Source organism: Saccopteryx bilineata, chromosome 6 (assembly GCF_036850765.1).
Source record: "Saccopteryx bilineata isolate mSacBil1 chromosome 6, mSacBil1_pri_phased_curated, whole genome shotgun sequence".
NCBI lineage: Eukaryota > Metazoa > Chordata > Mammalia > Chiroptera > Emballonuridae > Saccopteryx > Saccopteryx bilineata.
The window spans coordinates 126,952,706-126,966,554 of NC_089495.1; the positions used below are offsets into that span (position 1 = coordinate 126,952,706).

At 51.0% G+C, this 13,849-nt stretch overlaps 1 protein-coding gene across 1 annotated transcript in view; it reads left to right on the forward strand.

Moving 5' to 3' along the window:
* The window catches only part of RNF213 (ring finger protein 213), a 141,026-nt gene extending 127,428 nt beyond the window's left edge, over positions 1-13,598 (forward strand). The window contains exons 56-68 of the mRNA XM_066234648.1: positions 186-280; positions 1,383-1,542; positions 2,445-2,625; positions 3,084-3,175; positions 4,575-4,826; positions 6,246-6,378; positions 6,688-6,771; positions 7,166-7,346; positions 7,616-7,895; positions 8,832-9,026; positions 9,322-9,411; positions 9,499-9,668; positions 11,307-13,598. Coding sequence (XP_066090745.1) covers positions 186-280; positions 1,383-1,542; positions 2,445-2,625; positions 3,084-3,175; positions 4,575-4,826; positions 6,246-6,378; positions 6,688-6,771; positions 7,166-7,346; positions 7,616-7,895; positions 8,832-9,026; positions 9,322-9,411; positions 9,499-9,668; positions 11,307-11,457 — 2,064 coding nt within the window. The 3' untranslated portion in view covers positions 11,458-13,598. The remainder of the gene's footprint in view (positions 1-185; positions 281-1,382; positions 1,543-2,444; positions 2,626-3,083; positions 3,176-4,574; positions 4,827-6,245; positions 6,379-6,687; positions 6,772-7,165; positions 7,347-7,615; positions 7,896-8,831; positions 9,027-9,321; positions 9,412-9,498; positions 9,669-11,306) is intronic.
* Positions 13,599-13,849: the final 251 nt, after the last annotated feature.

Genomic DNA, 13,849 nt, shown 5'->3' on the forward strand with positions numbered 1-13,849 from the left:
TGCCCATGTTCAACATAATTGGCACAGAACATGTGCCCTGTCCCCCTCCCCCCCCCGCCACCCATCGATACACATGCACCAGTGAGCACCCCTGGGGGCAGCCGCTGCTCCGTGGTCCGTCTGCCGTCTGCATCATGTGTGCACTGGTGTGGGTCCCGGGGCTGAGGCCATCTGCTCTGTCCTAGTGCGGCATGCCCATGGAGCAGAGCATCTGCATCGACTGCGGCGCACCCATTGGAGGGAAGGATCACAGACCCACCCAAGGATTCACTGTTGTCCAGTACGTATGGCTGTGTCCTCCGGTCACACCCTGGGCTGTGGGCTGTCTCTGTTCCGGCTGAGAAACTGGTACTAAACATGGTGTCACTGCTGTAGTGCCTGTGTACCAATGATGTGCTGGGAGGTGTCAAGGCCACAGTCCCTGTAGTCATATCCCAGTCTGTCATGTCATTGGCCAGCTGGCTTCTTACCTGCAAAACAGACAATGTGTTTAGTCCTTATGAATGTGAATACTTGTTTATGCCACGTCTCCCACTAGGGACTGTCTGAGGCATGCTCCTGTTGACATATGCTTGGCACATATCAGTGACCTAACCCAGAAGGACACTAAAGTTTACAAAGCCAGAAACCGGTCCCTTGTCTCTCTGGGCAGATGCCATCTCACTTGTCAACTCCCTTAGTTTCCTCTTCTTAAGAAAGTAAAGGAGACATAGTCTTCCCGAATGCTGTGGGATCCAGGTAAAACCTGGTCTCACAGTCCTGCACCTGTACACCAGGTGAGGATGGTTGTAAGCACTGCCTTAGGGTGGCAGGTGGGGCCTCTGCGTGGTCATTGTCCATGCTGGCTATCCTGGCACAGTTACAGTTTCAAATGTTCTAACCGGTTAGCTCCACAAACCATCAGAATGTCCTAGAATGGGTAACAGTTTTGCAACTGGTCATGTCTATCATATAGTACCTGCCATCTGGGTTCAGTAGGACATCCTTTGCCAGACCGTGGGTCCTGGTCTTTGATTTGGGAGAAGGAGACCAGTGGTCACATGTCCCCACGTCAGCGTCAACTCTCCTTACTGAGCCCACCTCCTGTCCCCGCGGGACTTCAGACGTCCGTCCTGACGTGCGGCCCCGTGATGGCCCTGAGTGCCGTCTCGTTCAGCCACTTTCCCTCAGAAGGTTGTGGGCTTTTGGTCAGCCAGGAAGGTGGTTCTAGAAGGAAGAAGACTTCTAGGAACATGGTCTTGGCTTTAGCAGAAAGAGTACTTTTAACATCATTCTCTTCCATAACATGAGCCTGGTCTGCAGGCCTAAGGGGCTGGTGTGGGCCTGAGAGCTCAGGAGAAATGACCTTCAGCCCTCACCTTGACGTCTCTTGCTCTTCCCAGAGAAAACCCAGACAGAACTCAGACTGGCCATGTGTTGGGAAGCCCGACCTCCAGTTCCCAACCGGTAGTTTCTGACCGACAGCTGTCCCCCGTAGCTTTTCTTCTCGCCCGGTTACTCACTCACCTGGCCATGCTTTTGGGAGTGGCGCACAGCCAGCAGGTACGTGGTGTGCTGCCCCTCTCTCTGTTTAGTTCCTATGGTGATGAGCTGCTCCTGCAGTGTCTCACAGTGTGTCCTTCTGTCTAAAAAGTCCTAGCCCAGGGCTCGGGAACCTATGGCTCATGAGCCAGATGTGGCTCTTTTGATGGCTGCACCTGGCTCACAGACAAATCTTTAATAATAAAAAAAATAACGTTAAAAATATAAAACATTCTCATATATTACAATCCATTCATTTCCTACCGCTCATGTTCATGGTTGTGGGTGGCTAGAGCCAATCACAGCTGTTCTCTGGGACAACACCAAATTTTTATTGGATAATGCGTAACGTACATGGATCGTTGTATGGCTCTCACGGAATTACATTTTAAAATATGTGGTGTTCATGACTCTCTAAGCCAAAAAGGTTCCTGACCCCTGCCCTAGCCCCTCCTGAGGATATTGAAGTTGTCTTGGTTACCTAATCTACAAACTGACATAGAACACAGGTACCCTGCCTCTCCCCTCTGTGACATCTGATGGTGTGGGGAAGCACTCACCAGCTCTCGTCAACCCCATTTTAAATGGCCAGCTCCATTTCCACCCGGGAACAGGGAAGCTAATGCAGAGTCATAGTCTTCCCATGTTGGGGCTGTGGCTCAGGGGGTTGGGGGGCTGAGGCCTGCAGTGGGAGGAAGAAGAGCATGTAGCTTCCTCTAAGTTAAGGGAATGTAAGAACAGGCATCCCCTTTCCTGCTGACAAGATCAGAGACCATCTCTCCACCTCTCCCACCCCCCCACCCTCGCCTTCCCACCCCTGCCAGCAAAACCCGCTGGCTCACTCGTTTTTTAGCCATCCTGCCTTCCACTGAGCTCCCTGTCTCCTCCACCTTGTGTGATACATCATTCTCTGGCTGCCGCAGGCTCTGAGCCACATCATCAAGCCCGCAGTGAGGGACCTGAGAGGGTTTCTGCAGCAGCACCTCCACAGGGACTTGGAGCAGCTGATGAAGACGCTAGGCAAGAGCGCTGACGACACGGCCATCACGGTCCATCTTGTCCTGCGCAGACTTTGCAAGGAGCATCACCCGCTCTCTAGCCAGAGTGAGGGACTGGGTGTGGGGTGCAGGTGGGGGGGCCGCAGGGCACACTGCAGAGACCATAGGGCCCAGGGAAGACAAAAGGATGGTGGTGGGGGCAGAATCCTGGGTGGGGAGGCAAACAGGAAGAAGTGCACCTGCTGGTGGTGCTGGGGGCGGGGCCCACTGCTTTGTCCTTCTCATGCTCCTGCGGGGATCAGACCTGCAAGGTTCTGGTCGCCTGCACAGAGGTGCTTAGTGTACATGGGGAGGCTTTGCAGTCTCCAACATCAGACATTGGGAGCTCTTCACAAAGAATACAAGGCTGAGGGTTGCAGCAGGAGCCATTTTTAAATATTCAGGTTAATTTAGAAGAAGATATCCATCCCCACCCCCACAGTACTTCAGTTTCACTTGGTCTTTACTGTAGGTAGACTGCTGTGGGTTTTGTTCCTTGGGGAATCCACACATTTCTCTTTGCAGGTTCTTCAAATTTTGATGCAACCTTGTCAACCAAAGGAAAGAGAAACTCCTGGGAAAGGTTTCTGGAGACTCTCATTTTACCTGAACTGGAGGTGAGAGAGGAAAGGTGACAGCTGCCTGCCACCCTCATCTAGGAAAGATGGATACAGTCTTTCCTGTGCAGCCCCTGGGTGCTCTGGCCAATGTCCCTTATGGAAGGGCTGTTGAAGCCTTTGGCCAGGCTCAGATCTCACTGTCCTCTGCCCAGGTAACATGCCCTCGTGTTGTCCCTGATCTTCTCCCTCCTGACGCCTGTGGGTGAGTGTGGCTGAGGAGTGATGGGAAGTTTAGAAAGTGCAAAGTATAGTTTTCTCTCCTTTTTACTTTTTTTTTTTGAGAGAGAGACAGAAACATCGAAGTGCATGTGCCTTAACCTAGGAATCAAAACGAGCAACCTCGCACTCTGGGACAATGCTCCAAACAACCAAGCTATCCAGCCAGGGCTTAATTTTTATTGATTTTTAGAGAGAGAGGAAGGGAGAGAGAAGGGAAGGAGAATGGAAGCATTAATTTGTTGTTCTAGCCTGACCAGGCAGTGGCGCAGTGGATAGAGTGTCGGACTGGGATGTGGAAGGACCCAGGTTCGAGACCCCGAGGTCGCCAGCTTGAGTGCAGGCTCATCTGGCTTGAGCAAAAAGCTGACCAGCTTGGACGCAAGGTCGCTGGCTCGAGCAAGGGGTTACTCGGTCTGCTGTAGCCCCACGGTCAAGGCACATATGAGAAAGCAATCAATGAACAACTAAGGTGTCACAACGAAAAATTGATGATTGATGCTTCTCATCTCTCTCCGTTCCTGTCTATCTGTCCCTATCCATCCCTCTCTCTGACTTTCTGTCCCTGTAAAATAAAATTAAATTAAAATTTAAAAAAAATCTTTAAAAAAAAATGTGTTGTTCCACTCAGTCCTGCGCTCCTTGGTTGCTTCTTGTATGAGCCCTGACCAGGGATCGAACCAGCAACCTTGTTGTTTCGGGACAACACTCCTAACTGACTGAGCTAACTGTCCAGGGCCTCCGTTTCTTTTTGCAGCAGATTGTGAGGGCGAGAGAGCTGGGGAAATAAACTACCATGTAGCGACCCTCCAAAAGTGCACTCATGGTCATAGATCAGGTTACGATGTCCCTAAGAGTGACAAGCCCATCAAGCAATGAACAGCAGTGAGAAAGAGGGTGGGGATACAGTGCAAGCCTGAGTCTCATTCTAGCTGGGGAGAATAAAACCTAGGAATCAAAATGAGCAACCTCGCACTCTCATTCTAACTGGGGAGAATAAAACCCACAAACCAGGAGTGTGGGAGTTGTAATAACGCAAACCAGTACGAGCATTTGATTCTATGTGAACACGAGTCGCTGGACACCCTCGTTCTGCGCTCAGGTTGCTGCCCGCTGGGCGTCCCCACTGGGTGGCTGTAGCATCGCACGTCCACAGTCCTGTCTCCGTTTCCTCACCCAGCATTTGGACAGAAGCCTGCTAGTGGTGAACACTCTAATTAGCCACGATGAGCGCGTCAGCTCCGACCCGGTGGCCAGAATCATATTCGGTGACCCAGCGGCCTTCCTGCCCCACCTGCCCTGCCGCAGTGTGGTCCACTGCTCCAAGATGTGGAGCTGCAGGACAAGGGTCTCCGTGGAGTGTCTGCAGCACATCGTGGAGCAGAAAAACGGCAAGGAAACAGTGCCTGTCCTCTGGAAGTTCCTCCAGAAGGTAAGGGCCTCGCTGTGGCTACTGGCCCCCTTTTCCTTCGACCTGAGGGCCCAGCTCAGAGTCAGTCTGGTCTTTCCTAAAGGTGGGACATCTGACAGACTATGTCAGTGCTTTGATGCTGAGGGGCATGTCGGTAGCAGAGGACACAGGGTCAGAGCCGGGGCCTTCAGACACAGGCGGCTGCACGGGGTGGGCAGAGCACAAGTCACAGATGGGCACACACACGAGCTGGGAGCAACAGGAATCCATAAAGACCTGGAGCCCGGGAGCATCTCCCCAGCCCTCAGCAAGAGAGAAGAGAATGGAAGCCTCTCCCAGTGCGTCCGTCTTCATCCCCGGCACCCAGGAACACTTGGTCATCCATGAATGAAAAGCTTTAGTCCAAAATGCCTCGCCAGAATTAAACAAAATCTTCCCTATGCCTGAACTGTTTGAGTTCATAGACTCGGGTGAGAGAGGGCTGGAGGGTAGATGAAGTGTATCTGTTGATCACATCAGCACCAGAAACACACAGTTTCTAACTTCAATGCACTTGAACTTTAATTTTGATTTAATTTCAGAAGCACGTTTATTAAAACTGAGAGCAGTAAAACAAGGAAGGGTTTAGGATACAAATCACAACAGGAGAGCCTATGCAGGGCTGGTTTGGCTCATTGGGAAGTCAGAGAAAAGAGGGCCTTGGAGACGGTTTCAGGGGGTTAGTCTGGGACAAGCTGCCGCTGCCCCCTGCTCCCCTGGTTGCAAGTTTCATGGGGTCCCTTAGAGCTTAGGAGGTGCACGCCTATGGGGGACTGGAGGGGGAAAGAAAAGCATGGGTGTGCTCCCAGGAGGGAGAGTGTGAACTTGCATTTTCTAGAGCTGACTTCCTAGTTATTTTTTTCTAGGGACCAGTAGTGCAATTTGCAGTTCAGCAGGAAGTGAAATTCCCACTGGTCAGTTAAAGGAAGTGAATTCACAGTGGGCAGGGCTTCACATTGAGACCCTGATCGCTCACTGTTGAAGATGCTCAGGTCTCAGGATGCTCAGGATGCCTCCCAGGGGGATGCTGCACTGCTGCCTAGAATCTGGGTCTTCTGCTCTTGGCCACGTCTGTCCACATCCAGCATGTCCTGTGGGTCCCAGAGTCCGATTTCTGCCATCAGCTTTGGGCAGTCACATGTGTTACATCAGGCTGTGAGAACACGGACTTTCCTGCCCACACCATTGTCTCCAAGGGCTAGCACATGGCCATCTGTTGGGGGGTCCTTGCTGCTGGCATGACATAGCCTTCTCTCCACTTCCAAGGGTCTTGTATAAAAACGCCACATTGACCAGTGGAAGCACAAACACACATCCGAGTCAGCCCCGTGGTCTATGTCCCCAGTGACAATTTCTTGGCAGGTAAGAGCTGTTACTGGGTCGTCTTCCCTCCCTCTCCAGGAAGCAGAGCTGAGGCTGGTGAAGTTCTTGCCGGAGATTCTGGCCCTGCAACGGGACCTTGTGAAACAGTTTCAGAACACTTCAGAGGCTGAGTACCAGTCCATCAGGGGTTTTGTCAATAGTCACAGCTCAGGTATGACTCTGCTGCCACAGGAGGTCAGGGCTGCCTTTGTTGGGTGGCTTGGAGAATCGCTGCAGCTGGGCATGGGGGCAGGCCAGGCCTTTAGCAGGATGCAGGGGGAAGGGTGTGTGCCGCAAGTCCTTAGGACCCATCAGAGGCTTTGCTGCAGACTCTCTCTGGCTCCTCAGACTCAGCTGTGGCAGTCACACAGCATTTGGGTTGCGCTGGTGAGAGCATGCCAGAGCCAAGCTGGCTGTGCCCACAGAGCGTAAGTGCCGCTGCACTGGTCTGACCTCGACAGGCTGGGCTTGTGTTTGACAGATGGGCTGAAGAGGTTACTCCTCTGCAGAGTCATGGTGTTTCTCACTACATGGAACAAGCTGAGGCGGTCACTGGAGACCAATGGTGAGTGGCACATTCCCCTCTAACATAAAACACAATGGAGCATGCATCCTCATGGCCCTTGTCTTCAGTCTCTGTGACCACATAGTACTGTGCTGCGTGCGTATAGCGGAGTATTCTCAGGTGGAGGGGTCTGGCGTAGTGACATCACACAGCCAGAAATGTACAGCCTCAGTCCTTGGGGGGTCTCTCGATGTAGAACCAAGAAGGCATTGAGGACATTTGAACCTGGTTTGCACAGAAGAGACTTGGAGGCAGGACCCCTGAGGACCCCTGGGCCAGCTCTGGGGGCTGAGATTCTGGGCTGCGGCTCCTGCTTCAGGCTCCCTGGGGCCTGGGTTCTGTGCAGAAAACAGCAAGGAGCAGCTGCTGCTTACGAATAATCCTGCCATTTAAGGTGAAATCAAGCTACCAAAAAACTACTGCAGCACTGACCTTGACCTGGATGCAGAGTTTGAGATCATTCTGCCACGTCGCCAGGGCCTGGGCCTCTGTTCCACTGCCCTAGTCAACTACCTTATCAGCCTACACAACGAAATGGTCTACACAGTGGAAAAATTCTCCAATGAAAACAGCAGGTGAGTGCACAGCCTGTGCGGGTGGCGCACTGACCCCCCCCTGCACCCCCCACCCCCCTACCATTTCTGAGGCCACCTGAGCTGGGTCTGCAGGCCGCATGCACATTGACTCCTCTGGCCAATGCCCCTTCCAGCTGTGCTCACGGCATGATCACAGATTTTTGTGTTGTCCCATCTGCTCAGACTCCTGAGGACAGCGAGTGGGACCTGGGTCCTACGGCTGGAGTCCCGGCCACAGTTCCCTGAGTACTATGTCCTTATGCCCTCAGCTATTCTGTTGATGCCTCTGAGATTGCTGACCTACACGTCATCAGTTACGAGGTGGAGCGGGACCTGACTCCACTGATCCTCTCCAACTGCCAGTACAAGGTGGAGGAGGGTGGCGAAAACCTGCAGGAGTTTGACTTGGAGACGATTCAGCGCCAGGTCACCAGCCGGTTCCTCCAGGGCAAACCCAAGCTCACGCTTAAGGGGATACCCACACTGGTGTACCGACGTGACTGGAACTATGAGCAGCTCTTCACAGGCATAAGGAGCAGAATGCTACAGGTGAGCCCGCAGCCCTGCCTTCAGCATGCTGCTGCTTATATTTGGTGGTGGCCAACTTTTCTACACTTGGGGACCAATGACACTAGGAGAATTATTTTGGGGGTTGCTAAGGTAGAACTCATTCTGAGCATAAGCAAATTCTACTGAGATCATTGAGTCCATAATCTTTATACATCAGGGTGGTTGTGCCGGCATGCAGTTTCTGGTGGACCAGTCCACAGAATGGTGATCTTTTTTATTTATTTATTTATTTATTTTTTATTCATTTTAGAGAGGAGAGGGAGAGACAGAGAGAGAGAGACAGAGAAAGAGAGAAGGGGGGGAGGAGCTGGAAGCATCAACTCCCATATGTGCCTAGACCAGGCAAGCCCAGGGTTTCGAACCGGCGACCTCAGCGTTTCCAGGTCGACGCTTTATCCACTGCGCCACCACAGGTCAGGCAGAATGGTGGTCTTATCATAAGACTTTCCTTGGCACAGGCTGCTCCCATGCCAGGCATTTGCTGCAAGTGCCCAAGGCTTCAGTTCTCTGACCCCACTGCTCCTGCCAGAGGGTGAGCAGCACAGCGAGCCGCACGTTTTCTTGTCGAGTGTGACAAACTGCAGTTGGGTGGTGTTGGTGTCTTGGTGCTGGCTCCATGGCCACGTGTGCTGATGCAGAAGGCCAGGGAACTGGGGCATTCCTGCTCTTTTATGTGTGCGTGTGGTGTTGTGTGCAGGGTGTATGTGTGCATGTGTGTGTGTCCATGGACGCATGCTCACAAAGTTGCTTTGAGGGTTCAGTGAGTCCCCCTCTGTCAGTACAACACACTTAGGAAGCACAGCGTGTCAGAGAGCTTGTCCCAGTTTATGGCCTCGGCAGTGGGGAGGGAAAGCACCCTTAGCAAGTAGTGATGCATGGCCACCCATGGGCCCCTGTTGTGCTTCTGTTTCCTAGAACCCCCTCCCTAATGCGGCCATCAGTGCCATCAGTGGGCAGCTGCAGTCCTACAGCGACGTCTGTGAAGCTCTGTCCGTCATTGAAGTCACCTTGGGGTTTCTGAGCACCGCGGGTGAGGACCCTAACATGAACTTGAACGTGTATATCCAGGACAAGCTGCGAATGGGCGATCAGACGGAGCAGGTTTTAAAGGTGGGTCTTGAGGGAGCTCAGCACCGCTCCTCACCTCTGTCCCCTCCCTTCCTACTAAGTAGGGTGCCATTTGGCGCCAGCCCAGGCCAGTCTGCCTGGAAAGAGGACAGACTCTGGAGGTCATGGTAGACGCAGAGGGCCACAGGTGCTGCCAGAGAGACAGAGATTTAGTGGCCCGATGGGGTGGCCTTTGTGCAGAGGGAGACTAGATGAGCAAACGGAAAGCTGTCCCACGCCTTCCCCTCCCCCATTCAGAGTGCTCGCTGGCTTCTAAGGAGCCCTCTTCCTCTCCCAGGCCTTCCACAGGTGTCAGCTGAGGCATGTCATTGCCCTCTGGCAGTTCCTCTGCACTCTCAAGTCTGAGCAGCTGCTGCGCCTAAGGAAGGTCAGTCCTACCCTGCTCTCCCCCTGACTGCAAGCTGCGCTCCCTTCCAGGGCCTCTGCTTCCCTCCTCCTTCTTTCTTCACTGCAGGAGCCCTTTGGGGACATCAGTGATGAGTACAAAGATGAGCTCAGCCTAGAAAGTGCTAAGCTCCTGAGCACATTCCTGAACCAGAGCAGCCTGGACGCCTTTCTCCTGGAGCTGCACGAGATGATGGTCCTGAAACTGAAGACCAAGAGTGATTTCAACCCCACCTGGAGGTAGGGTCTGTGAGCCGGCTGGGCCAGTTGCACTCATGGGAGGGCCTGCGACTCTCCACAGGCATGAGAACCAGCTGTCTTCCCACCGCATTCAGTTTCCTGCTGTCCTCAGGGCCAGGGCGCCTGAGGACTGGCTTCAGAGGTTTGCCTCTCTAGTGGATCTTTTAAAATCATTACAGAAGTCATATTCTCATGATAGCAAGTGGACCTACTAAGTCAAAGCGGTATTCATTTTAAATTTCATACACAGGGAGAATATACAACCCTGGATATTATCCATCTTTTACATTTTTGTCAATCTAATGGCCAAAAAAATGCTATCTCGTTCCATTCATGTTTTCCTATTTCCTTAGTTTCCTAGTGAGGCTGAAGATATTTTTCTGTTTATCAGCCATTTGTATATCTTTCTCTGAATTACCTTTGATTATTTTTTGTGCAGGGGGGCTATTTATCTTTTTCTTAATTGTAAAAGATTAAGACTCAGCCCTAGCTGGTTGGCTCAGTGGTAGAGCATCGGCCAAGTGTGATGTCCCAGGTTTGAGTCCCAGTCAGGGCACACAGGAGAAGCAACCATCTGCTTCTCCATCCCTCCTCCTCTCCCTTCTCTCTATCCCTCTCTTTGCCTCCTGCAGCCATGGCTTGGTTAGAACAAGTTGGTCCCAGGTGCTGAGGGTGGTTCAGTGGCCTCACCTCAGGTGCTAAAATAGCTTGGTTGCCAAGCAACAGAGTAATGGTCCCAGATAGGCAGACCATCGCCCCATAGGGGCTTGCTTGGTGGATCCCAGTTGGGGCGCGTGCAGGAGTCTGTCTCTCTGCCTCCCTGCTTCTCACGTAAGGGAAAAGAAAAAAAAGATTAAGACTTACGTTTTCATCTGTTATGTTACAAATGCTTTATCTCAGCGTTTAGCTTTATGAAAGTGAGACCTGACAGGATTTTTCTAGAAAGCTGCTGCAGGAACATAGAGCTATAAGTATTCTCCTTATCCTGAGCTTCTAAAACAGCACAAAGTGGGCTCCTACCTGTGCTTCTAGGGTTTTGTGGTGTACTGGTTATTGTTGTGTATGGTGTGAGGTAGGGATGTGATTTGGCTGGTTTTCCTAAATAGAAGTCAACCCTGGTTCCTTCATACCTTCACACAGCAAGTAGCTATTCTGCATTATGCCATGTGGCATATACTTGTATACATCTATCTGTAGCTTTGGAATTTCTAATAAGTCTTTACTGTCCTGGACTTTGGGTATGGGAAAATGAACCCATTCCTAGAGAACTTACTGTGTTTGTTTATAAGAAATGTTAAATGAAGTACTGTAGAAGCTTTTATCTGGAATGGCAGGCTTTGTTATTGTTTTTTAGGTAACAGATCACATTACTAGCATGCTTAATGTCGTTGTCAGATGGGGCTGTCACCAAGGTGGGCTACTTCCTGCCTGTGTGCACGCTGCACATGGGAAGGGGCCAGAGTCTAGTTCTGGCTCACCAGCTTAGGCATTGCTGCCCTGTAGCTGACCGTCAGTACTTCTGGTCTTGGGAGCACTTTGGTTCTGTTGCTGGCTTAGAAAAGGTGACAGCCACTGGGCATCATGTAGGTTATCCTGAAAACTGTTTAAAATGCTGTCTCCTGTCCCTTGGTTTTTCAGCCTGAGAGACACACTAGTAAGTTACATGGACACTAAAGGCAGTGAGATTCCCCCCGAAATGGATCAGCTCCCAGAAGAGATCCTGCTCTCCAACTGTGTCTCCGTGTGGAAAATGGTGGCCGACCTGAAACGGGACCGGCAGATGAGATAGAATGACTCGCTCAGCAGCGCCATCTCTGCCTGAGGCTGGGGTAGAGAGGGCTGGCCGCTCCCCACCCAGTGGTGGGCACCCCCACCGACCGCCACCTCTGTGACTGCCGTCTCAGGAACATGTGTGTATGCCAAACAACACTTTCTCACAGGGTGACAAGTCCTTGTCACTGGGAGGTGAGAACTGAACATACCACCACCCTTTACATTCCAGGGGAATGGCTGTATAGGAACTGTGTGTCTTAGGCCTCCAGGCCCCTCAGCAGGGACATTCCCAGCCACCAGGCTCCCTTCTTCCTTGGACTACTACCTGGTCAGAGGGAGGGAGAACAGTGCTACAGATTTTTGCTTTTTTTTTTCTCTAATATGTTCTGCACTCACAGAAGAGGTTCTTTCTTCCATTCCTTTAAACTAAGGATTTTGTATACATTTTTCTAGATTTCCAAGATTAAAAAAAGGAAAGTGCCAGACTCTCTTTTGTCTTCTCACAAGTCAGGGCATTTTGGGAGTACTAGACCCTTGAAGCCAAACTGACAAACCTTATCCGGGCCGTAGCAAGCACTGCCACTTTGCAGGGGTCAGAGCGCCGAACTAAGAATTCTGGACACAGGGTCTTAATTTCCTCATCTATAAAGTGAAGGAACTGGCCTGACCTGTGGTGGCGCAGTGGATAAAGCGTCGACCTGGAAATGCTGAGGTTGCCGGTTTGAAACCCTGGGCTTGCCTGGTCAAGGCACATATGGGAGTTGATGCTTCCTGCTCCTCCCCCCTTCTCTCTCTCTTCCTCTCTCTCTCTCCTTTCTAAAATGAATAAAAAATAAAAAAACAAACAAAGTAAAGTGAAGGAACTGGAGTTATGGCCAAATTTCCTTCCCATACTAGCTATTTTGAAATTCTCCATGAAAGGTTGCCAGTGTAGCTCGAGCCAAAGGCACAGTCCCACCGTTTCTTTGACTGGCATTCTACCAGATAAATGTGATCCCTGTGTGACCTCGGTTTCCACGAGCATTCGAATGTCTGGTCTTTGCTCTGGGTCTCAACCAAGGCACCAAAACAGGCTCAGAGAGAGCACAAAAGCAGTTAAGTTTCCAAAAAAGGAGCAAAGCTGACCCTGTACTGCTTTCTCACTGGGAGTGTCGGCCCCTTTCCCACAACTCACCTGGGTGCTTAGTGACCTCTCTAGACTTGTTCCTATCCCTACGTTGCCTCAGCACCAATGACCATTGGCAAACAATTTTTTACAAGTCACACAGAAGTCCTTAATGTACATTCTCAGTGAGTTAATGACTCAGTCAACTTGAAATCAGGTCCCTGGGTGGTGAGAGCTACAAAAAACAGCAAATGCTCATCCAAACCCCATGCATGCCCTGAGCGTCGGGAGGGAGCTGCAGGCGGCTCTGCACCCGTGGTCACTGTACCGATTTCTCTTCATTTTGCTTGGTGAGAGAAGTACAGTGATCTAGGCCCCGCAGTCATTCACCTGATGCAGTATCCACCTGCCTTTAGTAATCTGATTGTTCAATCATTCCAAACTATGCAAAGGCGCCCTCACCCCCGCCATCTGCAGCCTGGATGCCATGCAATTGCCATTGAATCAGGGGAAGGGGGTTGCTTGTTCAGCTCCTCCACTTGTACTTAGAACGCCTTTGATACCTCAGAGCTGGGATGGAGCCAGCCAGGCCACTGGGTGCCACACTGGTTCCTCACTGTGCCACACCTGAACAGAAGACCCTTTTTTTTCCCGGGGGGGGGGGTGAGGACTGGAAATTTTCTGCTCATTTTTATGAAGGTTTTTTTTAGTAAAGATTTTTTGTATGCTGTGCTTTTATTTTATTTTAGATTTCTTTTTTTATTTATCCACTTTTAGAGAGAGAGGAGAAAGAGAGAGGAAAGAGATAGAACAGGGGGAGGAGCAAGAAGCATCACCTCCCATATGTGCCTTGATCAGGCAAGCCCAGGGTTTTGAACTGTCGACCTCAGCACTCCAGGTCTGTATGCTATATGCTTTTAAAGCCTTAACTGTCATTATGTAGCATTATCTTGTTTGTACAAAAATACACTGGCCTCGAAAAGACAAATGCAAATTTTATTATTCTTGTTTTAAAATTGAGTTTTGTTGAATAAATGTGAGTTTTACTGCTATAGGATCTTTCCTTCTCTGTGGGGGCACAGATTTGATTTATGGCGATTAGCCCTCAACTGGCTTTGGGCAGCAGTTTTGCTTGTGGAAATACCATCACGTGGAAGGTTATGGACAGAAAGCACACACTCTGGTTCAGAACACAAGGGTAAACTTTTCATCTGGATAAAATGACAGAAGAGTGGCCATGGACTTGAACACCACTCCAGAAAGCAGAAGCCTCTGCCTCGGGGGCCTCCTCCATACCCTGGGC